The following is a 22,397-nucleotide window of genomic DNA, read 5'->3' on the forward strand; positions in this document are numbered from 1 at the left end:
ATAAGGTCAGTTTTATTGCTTCTTTAAATCAGGACAACTGTTTTCAGCTGTGCTAACATAATTGCAAAAGGGTTTTCTAATGATCAATTATCCTTCTAAAATGATCAACTTGGATTAGCTAACACAACATGCCATTGGAACACAGGAGTGATGGTTGCTGATAATGGGCCTCTGTACGCCCATGTAGATATTCATTTTTGTTTTTTTAAATCTGCAGTTTCCAGGTACAATAGTCATTTACACCATTAACAATGTTTACACTGTATTTTGGATCAATTTTATGTTATTTTAATGGACAAAAAATGTGCTTCTCTTTCAAAAACAAGGACATTTCTAAGTGACCCCATTTTTGGAAAAGGACCAGTAAGTAAGCATTTCACTGTTACCGTCTGTTGTTAATGAAGCATGTGACAAATACAATTAGATTAGATAAAGGCTAAAAAGTTAGCATTTGAAGGAAACCAATTTGGGTACACTATCCCTTTAACATTGAGGGGGGGGGGGTTCTTAAAAAACAAAACACATAATAGCAGGAACATCACCATTTAGTGCTCAGAACCTGGTAATATCAGCATGTAGAATGGGACATAAACCTAACAGCCTCAATGACAAATTTCTCTGAACAGGTGGGGGAAAAAAACATCACCAAATTCACTACATTACATAGGATGAACAAACAATATTCCGAGCCACAGCTCCATACTACTAGTCAGACATAGAGAATTGATACGGTCTAGTTGCTGTTGGTTTGGGAGGTTGCTGTTGGTTTGACGTGGGGGGTTTCCGTGGGTGGCTTTTTACAACTTCTTTGAATTCCTTGTGTCTTACTCATTGTAAGAAAAAGTTTGGTCCAAATCAGATGTTAAAATATTTGACTATCATATGAATCCTATGAATTAAAAATGGCCAATTTGGCTCCAACCAATCTCAGATATTAAATTATATTTCAACAAAATAATGTCGCAGGAATGCTAATCTTATCTGTTTCTAACTATAGAAACAATTTCAGAACATTCTGAGATGGTGGGTGTCATGGCTTCCTGGAATGACACACACACACACACACACAGCCTTGCCGCCTGTCACATAGCCAAGTCTTCGTCATCCTACCTCATTCTTGCTCTCTCTCCCTCTACCTTTCTCACAGTTCTACATTACTGCACACACACAAGCACACATAAACCATACCCCACCACTCCATAACCTAGATAGTAGAACACTATTCCACACCATACATGGACTGGTGTTTAAGAAGATCCTGCACTTCAACACAAAGAGAGAGAGAGATGGAGAGAGTGTGTTTGTGTACGAGAGAGAGAGAGAGAGAGAGAGAGAGCCTAGGAAAGAACAGCTCTCCCAACTGACCTTTCCCCACAGCAGACACTCAACAGACGCTTCAAGTCTGACTGACTTTAATAGAGATGGCAGTTAATTTAGAGTCAGGCTCCGAACAGAGATCCTCGGGCAAGAGGATGTGCCTCTCCAACGTGGGAGGAAACCCGTGGATAAAACCACTTCCTTGTTCTGTAACAGTAACAGTTAATAACAGCTCCAAATGAGGGAATGTGGTTGAGATGGAATATTTTGCTCAGTCAGCATGAGATACGCTGTGAAACGGTCAATTAAGTGTGCTAATGAGAAAGGATGAAGGACTGGCTGCTTGGAATGGTAATGGATGATATTCCAGATGACTGTTTTGGGGGGGGTTGAGAGTGTTACGGTCTTCTTTAGCCGATGCGTTACTGCTGGTGTGTTTGCTTTAGTTTGCTTCCGATAGGAGAGCCTGGGATGTAAGGCTACTTGGGATCATTTAACATTTCATTTGATACAACTTGTTACTTAGGACCAACCTTGTCTGCCGTTAGCTCTCTGATCTTGATGATCTGCACCCGAAACTTCATGAGCAGGGCTTCCAGGACGAAACACTTCTCCTTCCAGTCCTCCTGTCCCAGAGCCTCCTCTGCCTCTGCCATGGCCCCTGTCCCTGACCCCTCCAGCCCCTGTGGAACACAAGAGAAAGATACATGAATGACAATGGTGCGGTCACGTCTATTTAGTATTGTTACTTGGGAATTCTGATAAGAGGGTGGATGAGATGCATGCAGCTGAGACGGATAGACACAGAGTAGCTGTTGTTTTGAAACTGTAACTTTATTTCTCCATCTGCCACCACTCAAATGTTCCAAGGCTTGGCTTGACTAGGCTGGACTGGACACAACTGGTAGTCAAACAGAGCAATGTGAGAGAAACGTGTATGGGCAATTCCACGGTAACAGAATTACACTTTGACTCCGTTTTTTTTTCTTCAAATGTAAAATGTACACCAAACAAAGGACTACTTTTAACAAAAAAAAAAAAACTTGATACAAAGATTAAGGAAGAGACTATTTAATTACATAGTAGAAAACTCTTTAAATCAGGCAGCTGCGAGGGAGATCTACAGTATCTCTGGTTTCACAGGGAAGAACTCCAAGAGTAAATGGTCACATGTCCCTTATATAGTGGGAGGTGATCATACAATCATATTGTTATTTTATACAAGCAACAGTTCAGGAACAAAATGGCCTTGTGTCAGGGTGCAGACATACCAGGAGTTTATGAAAGGAATAACATCACAGTCCAACACAGAACATATGTAAGATAAATATTATAAAATCTCCCTCAGGTTTTTATGCGACCATATTTTCCCAAAACTGTTAAATATCTACTCTGAATTCAGATTCACAGAAAGAATGGGAGGTCAGATATTCAGCTATGACATGGCATCTTGAGTTTGAAAACATCTATTTTGGTTATTGAACTACAGTAAGTGAAGTGGATTTACACCTGGGAATGGAATTATGGGAACAGAATTACATCATGGGTGCCTGATTGTACTACACAGAAATGAATAATTATGCAAATAAATGTCATTCTCCTCATGTTTCACAACTTTGGACATTACAGCGCAGCAGAGCACAGTGGAGTACAGTGCAGTACAGCAGAGCACAGTGGAGTACAGGGCAGTACAATACAGCAGAGCACAGTGGAGTACAGGGCAGTACAATACAACAGAGCACAGTGGAGTACAGTGCAGTACAATACAGCAGAGCACAGTGGAGTACAATACAGCAGAGCACAGTGGAGTACAGTGCAGTACAATACAGCAGAGCACAGTGGAGTACAGTGCAGTACAATACAGCAGAGCACAGTGGAGTACAGTGCAGTACAATACAGCAGAGCACAGTGGAGTACAGTGCAGTACAATACAGCAGAGCACAGTGCAGTACAATACAGCAGAGCACAGTGGAGTACAGTGCAGTACAATACAGCAGAGCACAGTGCAGTACAATACAGCAGAGCACAGTGGAGTACAGTGCAGTACAATACAGCAGAGCACAGTGGAGTACAGTGCAGTACAATACAGCAGAGCACAGTGGAGTACAGTGTAGTACAGCAGAGCACAGTGGAGTACAGTGCAGTACAATACAGCAGAGCACAGTGGAGTACAGTGCAGTACAATACAGCAGAGCACAGTGGAGTACAATACAGCAGAGCACAGTGGAGTACAATACAGCAGAGCACAGGAGTACAGTAGAGTACAGTAGAGTACAGCAGAGCACAGTGGAGTACAGTGGAGTACAATGCAGCAGAGCACAGTGGAGTACAATACAGCAGAGCAGACTATGGTAGAGTTCAGTACAGTGCAGTAGAGTACAGTACGGTAGAGTTCAGTATAGTAGATAATTCAGTACAATATACTGTACTCTACACTACTTGTATTTACTGTACTGTATTGAACCGTACAACTGTATTGTATTAGACTGTTCTCTACGGTGGCCTACTCACTGTACTGTAGTGTATTGTACTCTACTGTGATTTGATTAGGATCTCTTTTAGTCCTCATTTGGACAAATCTTCCAAGAGTCCTTAAACATTAAAATACAATTTATAATAGGATCACATTTTCACATATTTTGTCTGTTACAAACAGACAAAATACACTGACATATTGACCAGATGAATACTCTAACAGTCTGAAAAGATAGACTGATTCCTTCATCTACCATAGTCCTGCTCAACCTTCCAATGTATTACAGTTGAAGTCGGAAGTCTACATACACCTTAGCCAAATACATTTAAACTCAGTTTTTCACAATTCCTGACATTTAATCATAGTAAAAATTCCAAGTCTTAGGTCAGTTAGGATCACCACTTTATTTTAAGAATGTGAAATGTCAGAATAATAGTAGAGAGAATGATTTATTTCAGCTTTTATTTATTTCATCACATTCCCAGTGGGCCAGAAGTTTACATACACTCAATTAGTATTTGGTAGCATTACATTTAAATTGTTTAACTTGGGTCAAACGTTTTGGGTAGCCGTCCACAAGCTTCCCACAATAAGTTGGGGACGAGTTTTAATGACTCCAACCTAAGTGTATTTTTTTATTTATTTTTTTACCTTTATTTAACTAGGCAAGTCAGTTAAGAACAAATTCTTATTTTCAATGACGGCCTAGGAACAGTGGGTTAACTGCCTGTTCAGGGGCAGAACGACAGATTTTGTACCTTGTCAGCTCGGGGATTTGAACTTGCAACCTTTCGGTTACTAGTCCAATGCTCTAACCACTAGGCTACACTTCCGATTTCAACTGTATATTTAAATGGTTCTAAAGTATTTTTTGAATGTATATATTGAAAGGTTTCTGGTTTGTTCAGATAAATTATTCAATTTCTTTATTGCTCAGAATCTAAATGTTAGCCTATTTCTCCTTTCTGTCTGGATAACATAGGCATAAGGAAGGTAGTTTGTACAGTTGAAGTCTGAAATGTACATACACTTAGGTTGGAGTCATTAAAACTCGTTTTTCAACCACTCCACAAATTTCTTGTTAACAAACTATAGTTTTGGCAAGTCAGTTAGGACATCTACTTTGTGCATGACACAAGTAATTTTTCCAACAATTGTTTACAGACAGATTATTTCACTTATAATTCACTGTATCACAATTCTAGTGGGACAGAAGTTTACATACACTAAGTTGACTGTGCCTTTAAACAGCTTGTAAAATTCCAGAAAATGATGTCATGGCTTTAGAAGCTTCTGATAGGCTAATTGACATCATATGAGTCAATTGGAGGTGTACCTGTGGATGTATTTCAAGGCCTACCTTCAAACTCAGTGACTCTTTGCTTGACATCATGGGAAAATCAAAAGAAATCAGCCAAGACCTCAGAATTTTTTTTTGTAGACTTCCACAAGTCTGGTTCATCCTTGGGAGCAATTTCCAAATGCCTGAAGTTACCACATTAATCTGTACAAACAATAGTACGCAAGTATAAACACCATGGGACCATGCAGCCATCATACCGCTCAGGAAAGAGACGTGTTCTGTCTCCTAGAGATGAACGTACTTTGGTGTGAAAACCTCCATAAAAAAAAGACAGACTACGGTTTCCGACTGCACATGGGGACAAAGATCGTACTTTTTGGAGAAATGTCCTCTGGTCTGATGAAACAAAAATAGAACTGTTTGGCCATAATGACCATTGTTATGTTTGGAGGAAAAAGGAGGAGGCTTGCAAGCCGAAGAACATCATCCCAACCGTGAAGCACGGGGGTGGCGGCATCATGTTGCGGGGGTGCTTTTCTGCAGGAGGGACTGGTGCACTTCACAAAATAGATGGCTTCATGAGGTAGGAAAATTCTGTGGTTATATTGAAGCAGCATCTCAAGACATCAGGCAGGAGTTAAAGCTTGGTCACAAATGTGTCTTCCAAATGGACAATGACCCCAAGCATACTTCCAAAGTTGTGGCAAAATCTGAGTTTGAATGTATGTAAACTTCCGACTTCAGCTGTATATATTAAGTAAAGAAGTGTCCCAAGGCAGTTGCTCTGCAGTATTCCACAGTTTAAAGCATGAGGGGAAGAAAACAACCCATTGATATAGGTTGACTGTTAGATATCATTGTACCCAATTCAATGCTGCCTCCTTAAACCCATAATGCAATATTTTTTTCAAAATCATTTAAATGATCCATTAAATCAAATGCTGTGCTAAAATAAACAAATAATTCACCCACAAACCTGCCGTTATCTATAGCATTGAGCCACTGGTCACTCATGTCAACCAATTTAATGGTAGTAGAATATTTTTTTAAGCATGCTGATTGGCTGCCATCAGACTACTCTTTTCCATGTACTCCCATATTTGTCTACTCACAATAGCTTCCAAATATCTTACTGAGTGAAGGGAGTAGACTAATTGGTCGACTATTGGCAGGAGTAATGGGCTCTTTGCTGTCTTTCGGGATTGGACACAGTTTAGCATGCTTCCATGCATTTGGAAATGTCCCCTTTTCCAGTGACCAATTAAATATTCCGTGGAGCTGCAATTTGGGGAGCAGCACAGCGAAGTTAAAACATTGTCCGTAAGATCATAAGTTCATCACCTGTAGATTTACCATCGGGTAATGCCTTCAATAGGTTTAACACCTCCTCTACTGACTCTGTTTATAGGCTAAAAGAACCGTTTTTTTGTTGTTGCTCATAATATGATCAATCTATTGGACAATAGCTTGTTTGGAAGAATGGGTGTTTACATTATCGCTCAGTCAATTCATTTTCTTTGTAAAAAAAAAAAATAATCTGCAAAATGATTGGCAATATCAGCTGGTTTTGTTATTGATCTCCCGTCAACCTCCACACTTGATGGGCATGATGAAATAGATGTGCCAAGTAAACCCTTGACAATCAAAAGCATTTTGAAAAAAGTACTTTTTTTTCTCTAACGATTGAATTTAACTGCATGATTACACAATGTTCTACAATTCTGTCAATCATTTTCTGGTTTAGATTTGGCTGCTAAGACTTTTGCAAGATTTCTTTGACAAAATGCCTCAATCATGCAGTTGATCATCAATCCATGAAGATGGACGAGCCCCAACTGTACTCTTTCAGACTGGTGCATGATGGTCCATTACCTCAGTGAGCAAATCAATAAAACATTCTGTTGCGTGACTTAAATAATCCTCTAGATAAATCAGCTCCCAGGGTACAGCAGCCAAATCATTTAGAAATAGCTCATGATTAAATGTTTAAAAATGTATCTTGACCACAATCCTTGGGGGTTTCTTTGGAACATTGGTGTTTATGGTTATGGTCATAATATTATGGTCTGTCCAGCCCACTGGCATTGATCTGGCTTTTAACCATTGCAATGGTACATTACAGAAGGTCAGATCAATGCATGTATACTAACTTAGTTCGTGATCTAGTAGTATCATTAACCATTTGTTTCAAATCACAGCCTTCGGCTCATCAATTTAGTTATTTTTGATCATTATTATGATCCTTCCAATTTATATTAAAATCACCCAAGATAAATACATCTCGGTTACTATCTGTGGCCTGGTCAAACCAAGATAGGACACCTTAGAGCAAGGAGGTCAAAACACACATCCTACCAATATGGCTGCCTGGTGAGACAGATGTACTTGAGCCCATAGTGCCTCTATTTGACATACATTAAGGTCATCCCTCCTCTTAAAAGGTATGTGATTCTGAATGTACAGTGCTACACCCCCACCATTCCTATTCCTGTCCCTTCTCAGTAGACTATATCCATGAATGTTCATTTGCCCATCATTTACAGATGCATCCAAATGTGTTTCGGTCAAAGCTAAAATATTTATATTATTTATGTTGACCAAGTTAAAGACCTCATGTATTTTGTTAGGAAGACTACATACATTAACCTGAGCTATATGCAGCCCTTTCCTTGTCGAGTGGAGATTAATAGATCATGTATTCATTATAGTGGAGATCAATAGAGCATGTATTCATTATAGTGGAGATCAATAGAGCATGTATTCATTATAGTGGAGATCAATAGAGCATGTATTCATTATAGTGGAGATCAATAGAGCATGTATTCATTATAGTGGAGATCAATAGAGCATGTATTCATTATAGTGGAGATCAATAGAGCATGTATTCATTATAGTGGAGATCAATAGAGCATGTATTCATTATAGTGGAGATCAATAGAGCATGTATTCATTATAGTGGAGATCAATAGAGCATGTATTCATTATAGTGGAGATCAATAGAGCATGTAATAATTATAGTGGAGATCAATAGATCATGTATTCATTATAGTTGAAGTTGTCATGATTCACTACAACACAAACTCAGATTTCAACATTAAATTAAAATAGCCAGGGAGGTACTCTAGAGTCACGATACAGTTGCCCGTTGATGTAAAGTTTATCCATCACCATGGAGACTCGTTGATTCAGGCAACGCTTTTCCTTCATGATGGGATACAGTTTTTTCTCCTTTCACTGATCTCAGTGGGGAAGGGATCATTCATTCCAAAATCAGTGTTTCTGAGTTCTCTGCCCCTGCTCTTCGTCATTTCCTTTTGCTTAAAATGGTCAAAATATGCAATAATAGCCCGTGGCCTATTTCTAGAGGCCTTACCTATTCTATGGACTCTGGAGAAAGTGACATTACGCATGACATCTGTGGGCAGTTTTATTTGAGTCGAGACCGTCTCGGGCAGTGTCCTCACAGCTTCGGCTGTTGTCATTCTCCAGTATCCCTGATTGATCGACTGTACATCAAGCAAGGTTTCTTTAAGTTGTTTGTTCTCCCTTTGCACCACCTCCGCCTTGCCATGAAAAGAGTCTACAGTACCTTTTCAGCTCCGTGTTCTCTTTCCTTAGATCATCAATCTGACATTGGCTGAATTCTAGACTGGCACATAATGCATTGAGGTCCTCTCGTAGTATATCCAAGATATCAAGTTTGGCAAGCCTTTCATTGATGGATTTCAACAAGTCAACATCCATATCTGTACACCTCTCCCCACGCGCGCCCTCTTGTTTGGGGAAGGTTTGATGCCATCGTTGATACCGCTTGGCCAACTTGGTTTTGGTTTGTTGACTTGGGTTTGTTGTCCTTAACAGTTCTTGAATCCTCTGAAACCAGCAACATGTTTCTTTGAGCTCTCAAGTATCTCTCGTCAATGAATCGTTCATGCTCTTCAATGGATTCTGAATCATCCAGCATGTTTGCAGACTCTACTCACTTTATAGTACTCTACTGTGCTAAACTCACTGTTCTGTATTGTACTGTCCACACTAGGGCTGGACAGTATACCGTATTTTACTATATACCGGTATTGATGCACTGACCAGTTTGGGTTTTTAACTTTATCTTCTATAATGGTATTTAAATGTTTGGTTTGTTATTAAATGTGAGACGCCGTGTGTAAGGTCCATTGGGTATAGTTTACTCCGCTACTTAAGGCATCCCTCCGCTCTCTCCATGCCGCTTTCCACAGACCTAGTTCCACAAGAGCATTTGTTGTTGCTCCACTACGAGACACTTTCGTTCAGTCTGCATGTTCAGTGCAGCACATGCAACAACGTTGATGACAAAGATGTTGTTTCTACTTTGATCTTAATATCAATCCACAAGCGTTCTATAATTACAATATTAGTTTGTGTTTCTTACATCTGCAAACAGCTAGTTTGCACTTTCTTAGCAAGTTAAGCTAAATCGTGTTAGCCACTAATGCTATTCGCCAGCTAATAAAAGGACTGAGTCAGAGCAAATGTCGCTATCTAATACAGCCTGATACCAATACTGGTGGGGGCTTAAATCTGCATGTTTGTGCAACAGTATCTTCTAAATCAAAGAGGAATAGCCGAAGCATCAATATTTTGCCTACATGGATATAGATGAAATGTAGCCAAAGATTATAGAGTCCCCCCAGGAAACACTGAACATCACTTTGGTTCCTACCCTGTCACAATAACTCGTCCATGGCATTTTCATTCGTTGTCATGTCAAACACTGTATTCAAAGAACCCACTATTATTTATATTCTAACTTTAGAAATATAATAAACATTATATTTCAATGATTCCAAAAGTTCACCTAAGTGTTCGCAATTGCAACATTTGGTTAAAAATAAGGCCCAGTATTTTTTCCCCATATCATGGCAGTGTGGAAATGATCTCAAATGAGTGCAGGAAATGCAGAAATGGATGGAAATGCAGGAAATAATTTGAGGTTGAAGTTGAATTGAACAGTATAAAACAATTGGAATGGAGAAAGACCCATTGAAATAATTTAGAATATATGTGTTGCCACCCTAGGGTCACGTACTACTCATAAAGCACATACCGTCAAATACAGGCAGAAATGTGAAAAATACCATGATATGATATGTTGGTCATATCGCCCAGCCCTAATCCAAACTTGTGAAACATGCGTCTAATTGCCAATACTTTTCAACATCAATGGACATCCAGTGCCAGTCAGTGGGTGAGGATGCTGGTTACAGTAAGTGGAAAGAGAGGTAGGCATGACAAGAGCTGGGAGAGGTGACATTCACTGGAGAGTGAGAGAGGGAGGGGTTGGCCAGAATCAGACTAACACTCTTGGTTTGACCACTAGACAACAAAGACAAAGAAAATGGAGATTAACATTAACCAGTGGAATGTAAGACAGTAGCAGGTGACCTAACTGTGCTATGTGACTACTAGGATTTCCCATTGTAGACAATTTGCAGTGATTTCGTTACAGATTTTTTTTTTTGGGGGGGGGGTACCAATTTGGTAACGGAATTACGAGTTTTAATAATTCAAACAAAATTGATATCAGTAAAATCACTAACTAATTGGTAGGTGTACCACTATGTGCTACTTCTGTGAACTTTCATTATCCTCCCTCCTCGTGAGGGATAGAAACAAAAGAATATATTAAAGATTTGTGGGTTTCTGGTGAAGGAACTACAAGGCACAAGGCAATGTTTTTTTAAACTTACACAATTAAACAATTTCTCCAAAAGTAAAATATACATTTTGATATTAGTTGGCAGGGGTCTTTAAGTCAACATTATTGTGTTTTGATGTATTTCTGATACTTTTTAAGACTTTTTCCATCTACAGTATTTATCCAGAAATCAAAGCCTTTACTTACATCACATTTTTAAGATGGGAAATGATTGAAAAATGTAACCACGCCTTCATTTTCCAAAAACATTGACTCTTAGCTTTAATTTGACACCCGATGTGAAGTTCATAGAAGCATAACATATGTTGGTGCTCATTGGTCCTTTTCGATGGAAATACCCTTATCATGAAAAACACATGTTAGTGGGATAAACAAGAGAGGGATTGCAAGAGAGGGAGACCGAGAGAATAAGAGAGAAAGAAAGAAAAAAGAGAGTAAGAAAGACTAAGTAACTTTTATACTATAATAACCTCTCTTTATACCCTTGGGCTCCACACACAGGGAGCACAAACATGTGTGGAAGGCAATTAACTAATTTCCACTGGCTGTTTTTGTTGGGTGTATGTTGTGGTAAACAATGACTAAGCCCCGGACTTTGGGTCTGTATCAGTCTGAAAGAAAACAACGTAATGTGCCAGTGAAAGAAGAATAACATACCATTTCTGTTATTCTGTATCAAAGAAGAACAATTAGTGTGTATTACCAACATCTAAAAACTCATTATCCTAAAAGCCCTTACAGAAAACCCTAAATCCGATTCTCTCATAGGCCTGCACCTCTTAAAACAATCCATAATAATCCTTGGCCTCCACATGGCTCTCGCTTGGTAATACTTTCTGATGAGCCTGATAAGCCCATTTCCCCAAAGCGCTATGACGTTTCCCATATCTGCTTCCCATATCTGGCCTCACATCACAAATCTGTCTTCCATGTGTCTGCCTCCTCTCCATCAGCATCTCACTGAATCTGCCTCTCCTTCACTCCCCGCTGCTCTCTCCTTCACTCCCTGGCGCTCTCTCCTTTACTCCTTCCCTCTCTCCTTTACTCCTTCCCTCTCTCTTTCACTCCCCGCTGCTCTGTCCTTTACTCCTTCCCTCTCTCCTTCACTCCCTGGCGCTCTCTCCTTTACTCCTTCCCTCTCTCCTTTACTCCTTCCCTCTCTCCTTTACTCCTTCCCTCTCTCCTTTACTCCTTCCCTCTCTCCTTTACTCCTTCCCTCTCTCCTTTACTCCTTCCCTCTCTCCTTTACCCCTTCCCTCTCTCCTTTACCCCTTCCCTCTCTCCTTTACCCCTTCCCTCTCTCCTTTACCCCTTCCCTCTCTCCTTTACCCCTTCCCTCTCTCCTTTACCCCTTCCCTCTCTCCTTTACCCCTTCCCTCTCTCCTTTACCCCTTCCCTCTCTCCTTTACCCCTTCCCTCTCTCCTTTACCCCTTTGCTCTCTCCTTTACCCCTTCGCTCTCTCCTTTACCCCTTCGCTCTCTCCTTTACCCCTTCGCTCTCTCCTTCACTCCCCGGCGCTCTCTCGTTCACTCCCTTGTTCAATTCCACATTGCGTGTGTGTGTGTGTGTGTGTGTGTGTGTGTGATGAGGTGATGTGGGGAGTGGAGGACATCAAAGGACAGTTGACCCTCGGCCCCCAGGGAAAGGGAGGAGAGCTGTCTCTATCTCCACTCGCTTCCTGTGAGGAGAGCCAGAGCAGCCCAGAGAAAGACAAGTGATGATGTGGTACACCATTAGTGACATCGGTGCACATACTGAGGCCTTGTTCGTAGTTTTCAGTTAGAGATCTGGTGCTTACATTGATCCAAGATGTCATTGAAGAACGTTCTCTGTACGGCAACGTTTTAAAAATGTTAAGTATCATGTAATAATATTTACAGAATAACATTAGTCTCTACTGACTATGATGACTATCTAATGATTGTGAACAATCATTTTGTATTGGATTGCGTTTTATTATATTGAATCCATAGGGCATCCTACAGTAAGTCATAAAACACGAGCAAAACCCAATTAAAAACAGTTTAAAAAATAAATAAAAGTTACTTAGTTAGTCATGTCAAATCACTTTTGATTTAGGGTATTTAAACATTTCGGCAGCTTCAGTGCTATACATTGCCTTCAGAAAGTATTCACACCTGTACTTTTTCCATATTTTGTTGTATTACAGCCTGAATTTGTAATTGATTAAATTTTAGATAATTTTTTTCACTGATGGAATTTTGTTTGTTGAACATTTTTGAAATTAATACAAAATGTAAAGCTGAAATGTCTTAGGTCAATATAACTATTCAACCCATTTGTTATGGCAAGCCTAAATAAATTCAGGAATAAAAATGTGCTTAACAAATGACATAAATTGCATGGATTCAGTGTTCAATAATAATGTTTAACATGATTTTTGAATGACTACTCCATCTTTGTACTGCACACATACAATTATCTGTAACGCCTACCAATCGAAAAGTGAAATTGAAGCACAAATTCAACCACAAAGTTTTTTTTCAATGCCTCACAAACGAGGGCACCTATTGGTAGATTTGGAAAAATAGAAAAAGATGCTGAATATTCCTTTGAGCCTGATGGAAGTTATTAATTAAGCTTACGTGTAACGTACCAATACACCCAGTCACTACAAAAATACAGGCGTCCTTCCTAACTCAGTTGCCGGAGAGAAAGGAAACTGCTCAGGGATTTCACCATGAGGCCAATTGGGACTTTAAAACGGCTACAGAGTTTAATGGCTGTGATATGAGAACTGATGGATCAACAACATGTTACTTACTCCACAATACTAACCTAAATGACAGAGTGAAAAGAAGGAAGCCTGTACATAATAAAACATATTCCAAAACATGCATCCTGTTTGCAACAAGGCACTAAAGTAATTCTACAACAAATGTGGCAAAGAAATGAACTTTTTGTCCTGAATACAAAGCGTTATGTTTGGGGCAAATCCAACACAGCACATCACTGAGTACCACTCTTCATATTTTCAAGCATGGTGGTGGCTGCATCATGTTATGGTTATGCTTGTCATCGGCAAGGACTAGGGAGTTTTTGGGGATAAAAATAAATGGAATAGAGCTATAAGCACAGGCAAAATCCTAGAGGAAAACCTAGTTCAGTCTGCTTTCCACCAGACACTGGGAGATGAATTCACCTTTCAGTACAATAACCTAAAACACAAGGACAAATCTACACTGGAGTTGCTTACCAATATTGAATGACATTGAATGTTCCTCAGTGGACTAATTACAGTTTTGGCTTAAATCTATGGCAAGACTTAAATGTATTTTTAAAGAATAATGGGCAAATATTGTACAATCCAGGTGTTGCAAAGCTCTTACAGAGTTACTCAAAAGACTCACAGATGTAATCTCACCCCCAAAGGTGCCTCTACAAAGTATTGACTCAGGGGTGTGAATACTTATATAAATGACATATGTCTGTATTTCATTTTCAATACATTTGCAAACATTTCTAAAAACATGTTTTCACTTTGTTACTGTGGGATATTGTTTGTAGATGGGTGATAATATATATGTGTGTGTATATTTATATATATTTTTTTACCAATTAGAATTCAGGCTGTAAAACGATGAAATGGGTAATAAGTCAAGAGTTATGGACACTTTCTGAAGGCACTGCATAATTCTCATTAGAATTAATGAGATTGTGATCATGAAAATAAATATATGTCAAAACTTCATTCCTACAGTACAGTTCTACAATGCCAGATATAGCTAGAGAGCAAATGACACTCAGATTGATAGCTCTCCCTCCATCTCTCCAATAAAGAGAAAAATAGGATCAATATTCTTCTACATTCTTGTCTTACCCTGAAAATGGTTGACGAAAGCAGACGGTGAGAGAGATGTTACTCCATATCAGTTATTCCATCCATATTCCCCTCGTTGTTCATGTCGTATTATCCTAATTACGAAATAAAATCGAAGAGTTTCTTCCTTTCCAAGTTTTCATTTCATCACTAAGTTGAAAGAGGGTTGGCTCTGGCTCCAAGGCGTGTTTTCCAACAACTTCGTCCAATCGAATGTTGTAAAAGCGTGGCCATGTAAATTTAAACCAGTAATGTATCCAATATGATCGACATATTTTTCAACCATTGAACGCTAACAATTTTGTTCCAACATAATTATTGGCCAATAAGAGAATCCTCAGGGCGGGGTTATGGAAACTGCGGAATTGACGTTATACACGTGTAGCATGATGGTGGCTAGCAGCAGCTGAGAGAAGCCACATAAAATATTATTTGTGTTATCAGGTTGTTAATAGCAATTTTGCATGTTTATTAAAAAGTCCTTCCCTAAACGTGAAATCACTCAAATTCTGGTGAGTCGGTATTTTACGCTACGTTAGCTTTAGTAGCTCCCTCTCTTGTTGCATGCTAACGTGTAACGTTATCGTTACCTCTCTAGCTCATGGGTAAAGTGAACTTACATGTATGTTTCATTGAGCATAATTTAGCTAGCTATGCATATCTAACGACAATAGTTTTTAAAAGTTATCAAATATAACATGTTACGGAAAGATATAGCTATACTTATCTTGCAATTAAGAAGACTAGCTAGCTAGCTAGCTAGCTAGCTAGCTAGTTGTGCTGCGTTCATAACGTTGTGGGAAGGTGGTAATTCCAAGTTGTGAAGCGTTAAATGCCAGTTGAATGCATTCACGTGCTTTGTTTGTTTTCGGTTGAGAAACGCGGATTGTCTAATGGTCAACAAGCTGCGTCAACTATAATGAAAGTACAACTATCATGCTTGTAAACAAATGACTGTCTTCAGAAACCGTAATAATAGATGGATTTTTTATTTTAAAAATGCTGTTATTGAGATCATTCCCTTAGTAGTTGACGTCAGAGGTCAGCACGTTTCCCACTAATAATTACCAGTTGGAGGGGCGTGAATGAGATATATCTTTCCCATTTGTATGAGGTAAATACCAACTTCCCACTTGGTTATGAGCACCGCATTATTCACCAGGATAGTCGCTCTCGAGCAAGTGTCTGGGTGCATTTCCAATGTATGGCAGTGGTCACCAATCCTGTCCCTGGAGAGCTACATCCAGAGTGTGCACTGTGCTGTCTGTTTCACTCTTCACCTGGTTGTCCTGTCAGGGGAGCCATGGTGACAAAGAAGAAAACGGTGAAAGTGGAGGCTGTGGTATTGGACAAGGACAGGCGTGACAAGTTGATAGGTGAGATGATGGAATTGGTGTTAGCGACTGATTATTGTAACTGGTGGTGTTTTGTTTCTGCTGTGTAAAGTGGTTCTCTGTATGTATGTTTGTTTTTCAGTGTCTCTCTCTGTGGATGGAGGAGATGAGTGGATCAGACAGCTTGCCCAGACCTTGCAGGACTGTCTGGCGTTGACTGACCCAATGCAGCAGATCCAACTGGTCAAGAAGGTTTGTCCATTCTCCCTCTCATTACCTCAACTAACTGATAGTGTTTGGTATTTTAGATTTGGGTCACACCTAGGGCCGGGTCGATACCAATATGCCGATGCTCGTTAGTATCGTCGCAAGGAAACAAAACACAAAGCGTATTTAACTTCTTTAGGAAAACAGCCCAAATGTTGGAAAAACATCATTATCCAGTCACCTTTATTAAATCAAATTGTATTTGTCACATGCTTTGTAAACAACAGGTGTAAACTTATGGGCCCTTCCTAACAATGCAGAGGAAAAATATAAATAATTGAAAAATAATAACACAAGGAATAAATACACAACAAGTGATAACTTGGCTATATACACGGGGTATGTCGATGTGCATGGGTACAAGGTAATGGAGGTTGATATATTCGGAAAGTAATCAGACCCCTTGACTTTTTCCACATTTTGTTACGTTACATCCCTATTATAAAATGTATTAAATACATGTTTTTCCTCATCAATCTACACACAATAACCCATAATGATAAAGCAAAAAAGGGTTTTTAGAAATGGTTGCAAATTTGTGAAAAGGGTATTTCTGTTTTTTTATACAAGTATTCATAGCCTTTGCTATGAGACTTGAAATTGAGCTCAGGTGCAGTCTGTTTCCATTGATCATCCTTGAGATGTTTCTACAACTTGACTGGAGTCTACCTGTGATAAATTAAATTGATTGGACATGATTTGGAAGGGCACACAGACAGAAGCCACTCCTCAGTAAAAGGCACAGGACAGCCCACACAGAGTGAGTCCATGCAACTTATTATGGCACACTGTTCTCTCTGCTACCGCACGGCAAGCGGTACCGGAGCACCACGTCTAGGTCCAAAAGGCTTTTTAACAGCTTCTACCCCCAAGCCATAAAACTGCTGAACAGCTAACCAAATGGCTACCTGGGCTATTTGCATTGACACCCCCCTTTTTTACGCTGCTGCTACTCGCTGTTTGTTATCAGTGCATAGTCACTACCCCTACCTACATGTACAAATTACCTCAAGTACCTTGACTAACCTGTACTCCCACACATTGACTCTCGTTATTGTTATTTTATTGTTGCTCTTAAATTTTTTTTTTTAACTTCAGTTTATTTAGTAAATATCTTCTTAATTGCATTGTTGGTTAAGGGCTTGTAAGTAAGCATTTCACGGTAAGGTATACTATACACCTGTTGTATTCTGCGCATGTGACAAATATAATTTGATTTGATGAAACCAAGATTGAACTCTTTGGCCTGAATGCCAAACATCACGTCTGGAGGAAACCTGGCAACATCCCTACGGTGAAGCATGTTTTTCAGCTACAGGGACTGGGAGACTAGTCAGGGTTGAGGGAAAGATGAATGGAGCAAAGTACAGAGAGATCTTTGATGAAAACCTGCTCCAGAGCGCTCAGGACCTGAGACGGGCGAAGGTTCACCTTCCAACAGGACAACGACCCTAAGCACACAGCCAAGACAATGCAGCAGTGGCTTCGGGACAAGTCTCTGAATGTGCTTGAGTGGCCCGGACTTGAATCCGATTGAACATCTCTAGAGAGACCTGAAAAAAGCTGTGCAGTATCACTCCCCATCCAACCTGACAGAGCTTGACAGTATCTGCAGAGAAGAATACAGGTGTGCCAAGCTTGTAGTGTCATATCCAATAAGACTCAAGGCTGTAATCGCTGTCAAAGGTGCTTCAACAAAGTACTGAGTGAAGTGTCATAAGCCAACTCCGTTTTAGAGAATTTGGCAGTATGTCCAACCGTCCTCACTACCGCAGACCACATGTATTGCATGCCATTCATCCGCCGCCATCACCATGTTTCAGCATGATAATGCACAGCCCCATGTCGCAAGGATCTGTACACAGTTCCTGGAGGCTGAAAATGTCCCAGTTCTTCCATGGCCGGCGTACTCACCAGACATGTCACCCATTGAGCACGTTTGGGATGTTCTGGATCGACATGTACGACAGCATGTTCCAGTTCCCGCCAATATCCAGGAACTTTGCACAGCCATTGAAGAGGAATGTGATAACATTCCACAGGCCACAATCAACAGCCTGATCAATTCTATGAGAAGGAGATGTCATGCTGCATGAGGCAAATGGTGTTCACACCAGATACTGACTGGTTTTCTGATCCACGCCCCTACTTTCTTTTTTTTAAAGCTATGTGACCAACAGATGCATATCTACATTACCAGTCATGTGAAATCCATCGATTAGGGCCTGATGACTGATCTCCTTGTATGAACTGTAATTCAATCAAATCTTTGAAATGGTTGTTTTTATATTTTTTATTCTGTATATTTAGCAGTCTTATGGCTTGGGGGTAGACTCTGTTCAGGATCCTTTTTGTTCCAGACTTGGTGTAGTGCTATGACTTAAGTGGATGGAGTCTGACAATTTTTAGGCCCTTCCTCTGACACCGCCTAGTATAGAGTTCTTGGATGGCAGGCTGTCTCATAGTCGTCGGTGATCAGGCCAACCACTCAGCAAACCTAATGATGGTGTTGGAGTTGTGCACTGCCACGCAGTCGTGGGTGAACAGGTGGGGACTAAGCATGCACCCCTGTGTTGTGTGGCAGGTGTGTTGTGGCCTACCCTCACCACCTGAGGGCTTCCCGTCAGGATGTCCAGGATCCAGTTGCATTGGGAGGTGTTTAGTCTCAAGGTCCTGAGTTTAGCAATGAACTTGGAGGGCACTATGGTGTTGAACACTGAGCTATAGTCGCTGAACAGCATTCTCACATAGGTGTTCCTCTTGTCCAGGTGGGATAGGGCAGTGTGGAGCGGAATAGAGATCTGTTGGGGCAGTATTTCTTTATTTTCCAAGCTATAGCACATATTTTACACGCAGCTGCTTTTTAAAGGACCAAATAGTTTGGTCTGCTCTGTTTTCATTTTTGCCATGAAAAAAATATTGTAATAGTAGTATCATCACAGGCCTAGTCACACCTCTGGTAGTCTGTGGGTTGGGTTGACATAAACAGGCAGAGATGTGAGAACTGGCTCAGAAGCAGGTCAACTCGACCTGCACTGCAACAGAGAAGACGCCAATATTGAGATGAGACTGTCAACCACAAGTCCTACATGACACAGCCCATTAGGCCTAGAATACTATCATCCAATTAACTCCTGCACATGTGTTTTCATCTCTGCATGTTTGTCCACCCCTCCCCGGTTCTCCTGGCTGGTCTAATCATGTCAGTGTGTCTCTCTCCAGGCAGGATCTCAGTTGGAGCTGCTGAGTGAGGAGGAAACTTCCCGTGGGCCTCTCCTCCAGGCCTGTCTGCACACCATGGCCCTCATCTACACCTCCCTGCTGGCTAAGAACCCCCTCCGTAGGGCCAGCGCCAGGTACACCTCCTCTCCTCAGCACATCTTCCTCTCCCTCAGTCTTTGGAGAGCTACAGGGTGTGCACTCTTTTGTTCCAGCCCAGCACAACCACAACCGATTCAACTGCTGATCAACACCTTAATGCGTTGAACAGGTGTTAGTGCTGGGTTGGAAGTGGGACAAAAGCCCACATATCCAGGACCAAGTATTGTGAAAACGGATGTACTCTTTTATTTTTATTTTTAAAGAAGACTAGCAAACAAGGTATAGAATCGCTACAGTAATGTAAACACTGAATCTACTTCTCTCTTGGCAGTGCCCTGAGCTCTGTACCGGACTGGCTGCAGGAGCAGACTGTCATCTGTCTGTCCGCGTGCCTGTCGGACAGTCTGTCCACTGTGGGCTCAGACCACAGCTCATACTCACACCTAATAGACTCTATCACAGCTTGTCTAGATGCCTTCCCTCTCGGTACGTATGGAATCCCCTCGTTTAGACTGTCTCTTGTGTTTGGTATAATTTGAATAAGATACGCGTTTTAATGCTCTATTGCCTTTCAGGTGAGAGGTGTATACACAGGCTGCTAGCAGAGGGTGAGTGCTTTGTGGATCAGTTTTAGGTTTATATCAAGCCTGCTCAGGACGGTGAACTCAAACACAAACGTAGTTTGTTGATGTCTTTGGATAATATGCCTCTCCTTCTGTTCTCCCCAGTGTTACCGTTCCTCCATAAGGCCTTGAGTGAATACCTCCAACTCAACAGGTAAGAGCGGCTGTGCTGCTAAATCCCACAGGACGGCAGGCCTGCCTTCCAGACCGGTACGAAAACACCTGGTTCAACTAATAAAGGACTTCATTCGTTGATTAGTTAAATTAGCTGTGTTAGTGCTGGGCTTACACCAAAACCTGCACCCCCCCCCCCCCCCCACATGTAGCGCATGCCCTCTGACTGACTGATGTGTGCTTGTCGCCCCCTGCTGTCTCCTCAGTGGTCTAGCAGGTCGCCATGTGGTCCAGGCCCAGCTCATGCACTCGTGTCTGGCTGCGGTGAAGGCCTCCATGCTGGTGGTGCAGAGGTCCCAGGAGCTCATCAGCGCCGCCCTACAGGCAGTTCATCCTCACTGCACCCTGCAGCTCACCCTCAGTGGCCTACTGGACTGCTACACACACATCCTCACAGATGGTGAGGACCGTGTTACACTAGGTGTTTAGTCACAAGGAACCAAATGGAAGCCAACAGAACAAAACAAGGAGGGACCTACCTGAATTTTTCCAATAAACTCTCGTTTTCGTTGCAAAACGTTGTCAGTTTGGAGTAAACTGTTTCCGTTGAAAAACGTTTTGCAACTGTTTGCTGTGGCTTGGTCTGAATGAATACATCCCTCGTTACTCAACATCAGCTCAAAGTCTGGGCACTGAGCATCCGACTCTTTCCATATCTCATTATCTCGTCATTATCTCGTCTGTCCTGTCCCCCCCCCCCACCAGAGAACTTCCTGCAGGCGGTGCAGAGCACGGCTGGCATGGCAGTGGTCCTGCTGACCCGGTCTGTCATGGGGAGTGGAGATAGAGTGGCCGCAGTGGTGAGTGACCCCTACACCCAAAACACTCACAAGTACCCTGAATTAATTATTTTGGGTTGTTCATTTATACTAGTAATGGCCATGATGGAACTTTTTGTCTGTCTATTTCTGTATGTTTTTCTGTCACTGTCCATCTGCCTGTCCAGGTGGCAGGTCTCCTGCAAGGTTCAGAGCAGTGTGCTGAGTGCGCCCCCGTGTGGCTGACACAGAGCTGTACAGGGCTGTATGACAGTGGCCGTCCCGCGGGGGTGTCCCTCTACCTGTGTCATGGGGCCCTGGCTATGCTAAACTGGAGAGGGGCAACCCAGGGGCCACAGAGGGAACAGCTGCTGCTGCTGGTTCCTCACACACTGCTGGCGCTGGACACCAGGTTAGACACACACACATGCACGCAGACACGCCGCACAGACACACACGTATGCAAACATACTCACACTTGTGCGATTGCTAACACCCAAATGGTTGTCATTTTGGTTGACTATTGTTCTGTCTGTCTCTGTGTGTGTTTGTAGTGTAAAGGAGTCCAGCACAGCCATGGTGGTGGCCCGTGTGCTGACCCTGTGGAGCGGAGCCGCCTTGGAAAGCCTGCAGGGTGGGCTGTCGTCTCCCCCAGGCCTGCTTCACGACTCCCTCCGCGGGGGCTCAGAGCTCCAGGGGCACCTGCTGGAGCACGTCTACACCCACTGGGAGCACCCCTTGGATGGGGTCCGCCACCAGACCCGCGCCCTCTTCAAGAACCTCCTCCTCCTGCACCAGCACAGCAGCCCTCTAGCCTTTTCTGACCCCTACAGGGACCCATACTTTACCCAGCTAACCCACAACCTGCTGGGCCTGGAGTGGCACCAGAGAGGGAAGTATGGCTCTCTGGCCTGCCTGGTGGAGCTCCTTGGGGCAGGGTACCTGTTGGCTCTGGACCCCCAGCTGCCCTCACGTCTCCTGGGCTTGATGGGGGACCAGACCCTGGCACCTTACGCTAGCGACCTGCTAGAGAGGCTGTTTGTCAGTCACAAGGCCCAGCTGGTTGAGGAAGATGGCACAGGGGGCACAGAGGCGGGCATGGAGAGGTGGCACCAGACCTGGGTGACCCCATTGCTTCAGGTGCTGTGTAGAGCTAGGCTGGACCAGACCACCTATATCCTGGATTATTTCCTTCCCAAGCTGCTGCGCTGTTCCCCCTCCAGTCTGGCCCACATGGTACAGGCCCTACAGGTCACCCCAACCTGCAGCGCAGGTAGATATAAA

General features: G+C 42.0%; 2 protein-coding genes across 5 annotated transcripts in view; one reads left to right on the plus strand and one right to left on the minus strand.

Moving 5' to 3' along the window:
* plekhh2 (pleckstrin homology domain containing, family H (with MyTH4 domain) member 2) overlaps window positions 1-14,779 on the minus strand; it is a 68,914-nt gene extending 54,135 nt beyond the window's left edge. For both annotated transcript variants that reach the window (XM_031823393.1, XM_020481559.2), the window contains exons 1-2: window positions 14,637-14,779; window positions 1,851-2,000 (exon numbers count right to left, since the gene is read on the minus strand). In XM_031823393.1, coding sequence (XP_031679253.1) covers window positions 1,851-1,973 — 123 coding nt within the window. In that variant the 5' untranslated portion in view covers window positions 1,974-2,000; window positions 14,637-14,779. The remainder of the gene's footprint in view (window positions 1-1,850; window positions 2,001-14,636) is intronic.
* A 214-nt stretch (window positions 14,780-14,993) lies between these two features.
* Window positions 14,994-22,397, plus strand: part of thada (THADA armadillo repeat containing) — a 106,652-nt gene continuing 99,248 nt past the window's right edge. For all 3 annotated transcript variants that reach the window (XM_020481562.2, XM_020481563.2, XM_020481564.2), the window contains exons 1-11: window positions 14,994-15,148; window positions 15,933-16,012; window positions 16,113-16,222; window positions 19,460-19,593; window positions 19,890-20,044; window positions 20,134-20,166; window positions 20,287-20,335; window positions 20,562-20,755; window positions 21,061-21,155; window positions 21,302-21,525; window positions 21,668-22,386. In XM_020481562.2, coding sequence (XP_020337151.1) covers window positions 15,940-16,012; window positions 16,113-16,222; window positions 19,460-19,593; window positions 19,890-20,044; window positions 20,134-20,166; window positions 20,287-20,335; window positions 20,562-20,755; window positions 21,061-21,155; window positions 21,302-21,525; window positions 21,668-22,386 — 1,786 coding nt within the window. In that variant the 5' untranslated portion in view covers window positions 14,994-15,148; window positions 15,933-15,939. The remainder of the gene's footprint in view (window positions 15,149-15,932; window positions 16,013-16,112; window positions 16,223-19,459; window positions 19,594-19,889; window positions 20,045-20,133; window positions 20,167-20,286; window positions 20,336-20,561; window positions 20,756-21,060; window positions 21,156-21,301; window positions 21,526-21,667; window positions 22,387-22,397) is intronic.

Source organism: Oncorhynchus kisutch, linkage group LG4, assembly GCF_002021735.2.
Source record: "Oncorhynchus kisutch isolate 150728-3 linkage group LG4, Okis_V2, whole genome shotgun sequence".
Classification (NCBI taxonomy): Eukaryota; Metazoa; Chordata; class Actinopteri; order Salmoniformes; family Salmonidae; genus Oncorhynchus; species Oncorhynchus kisutch.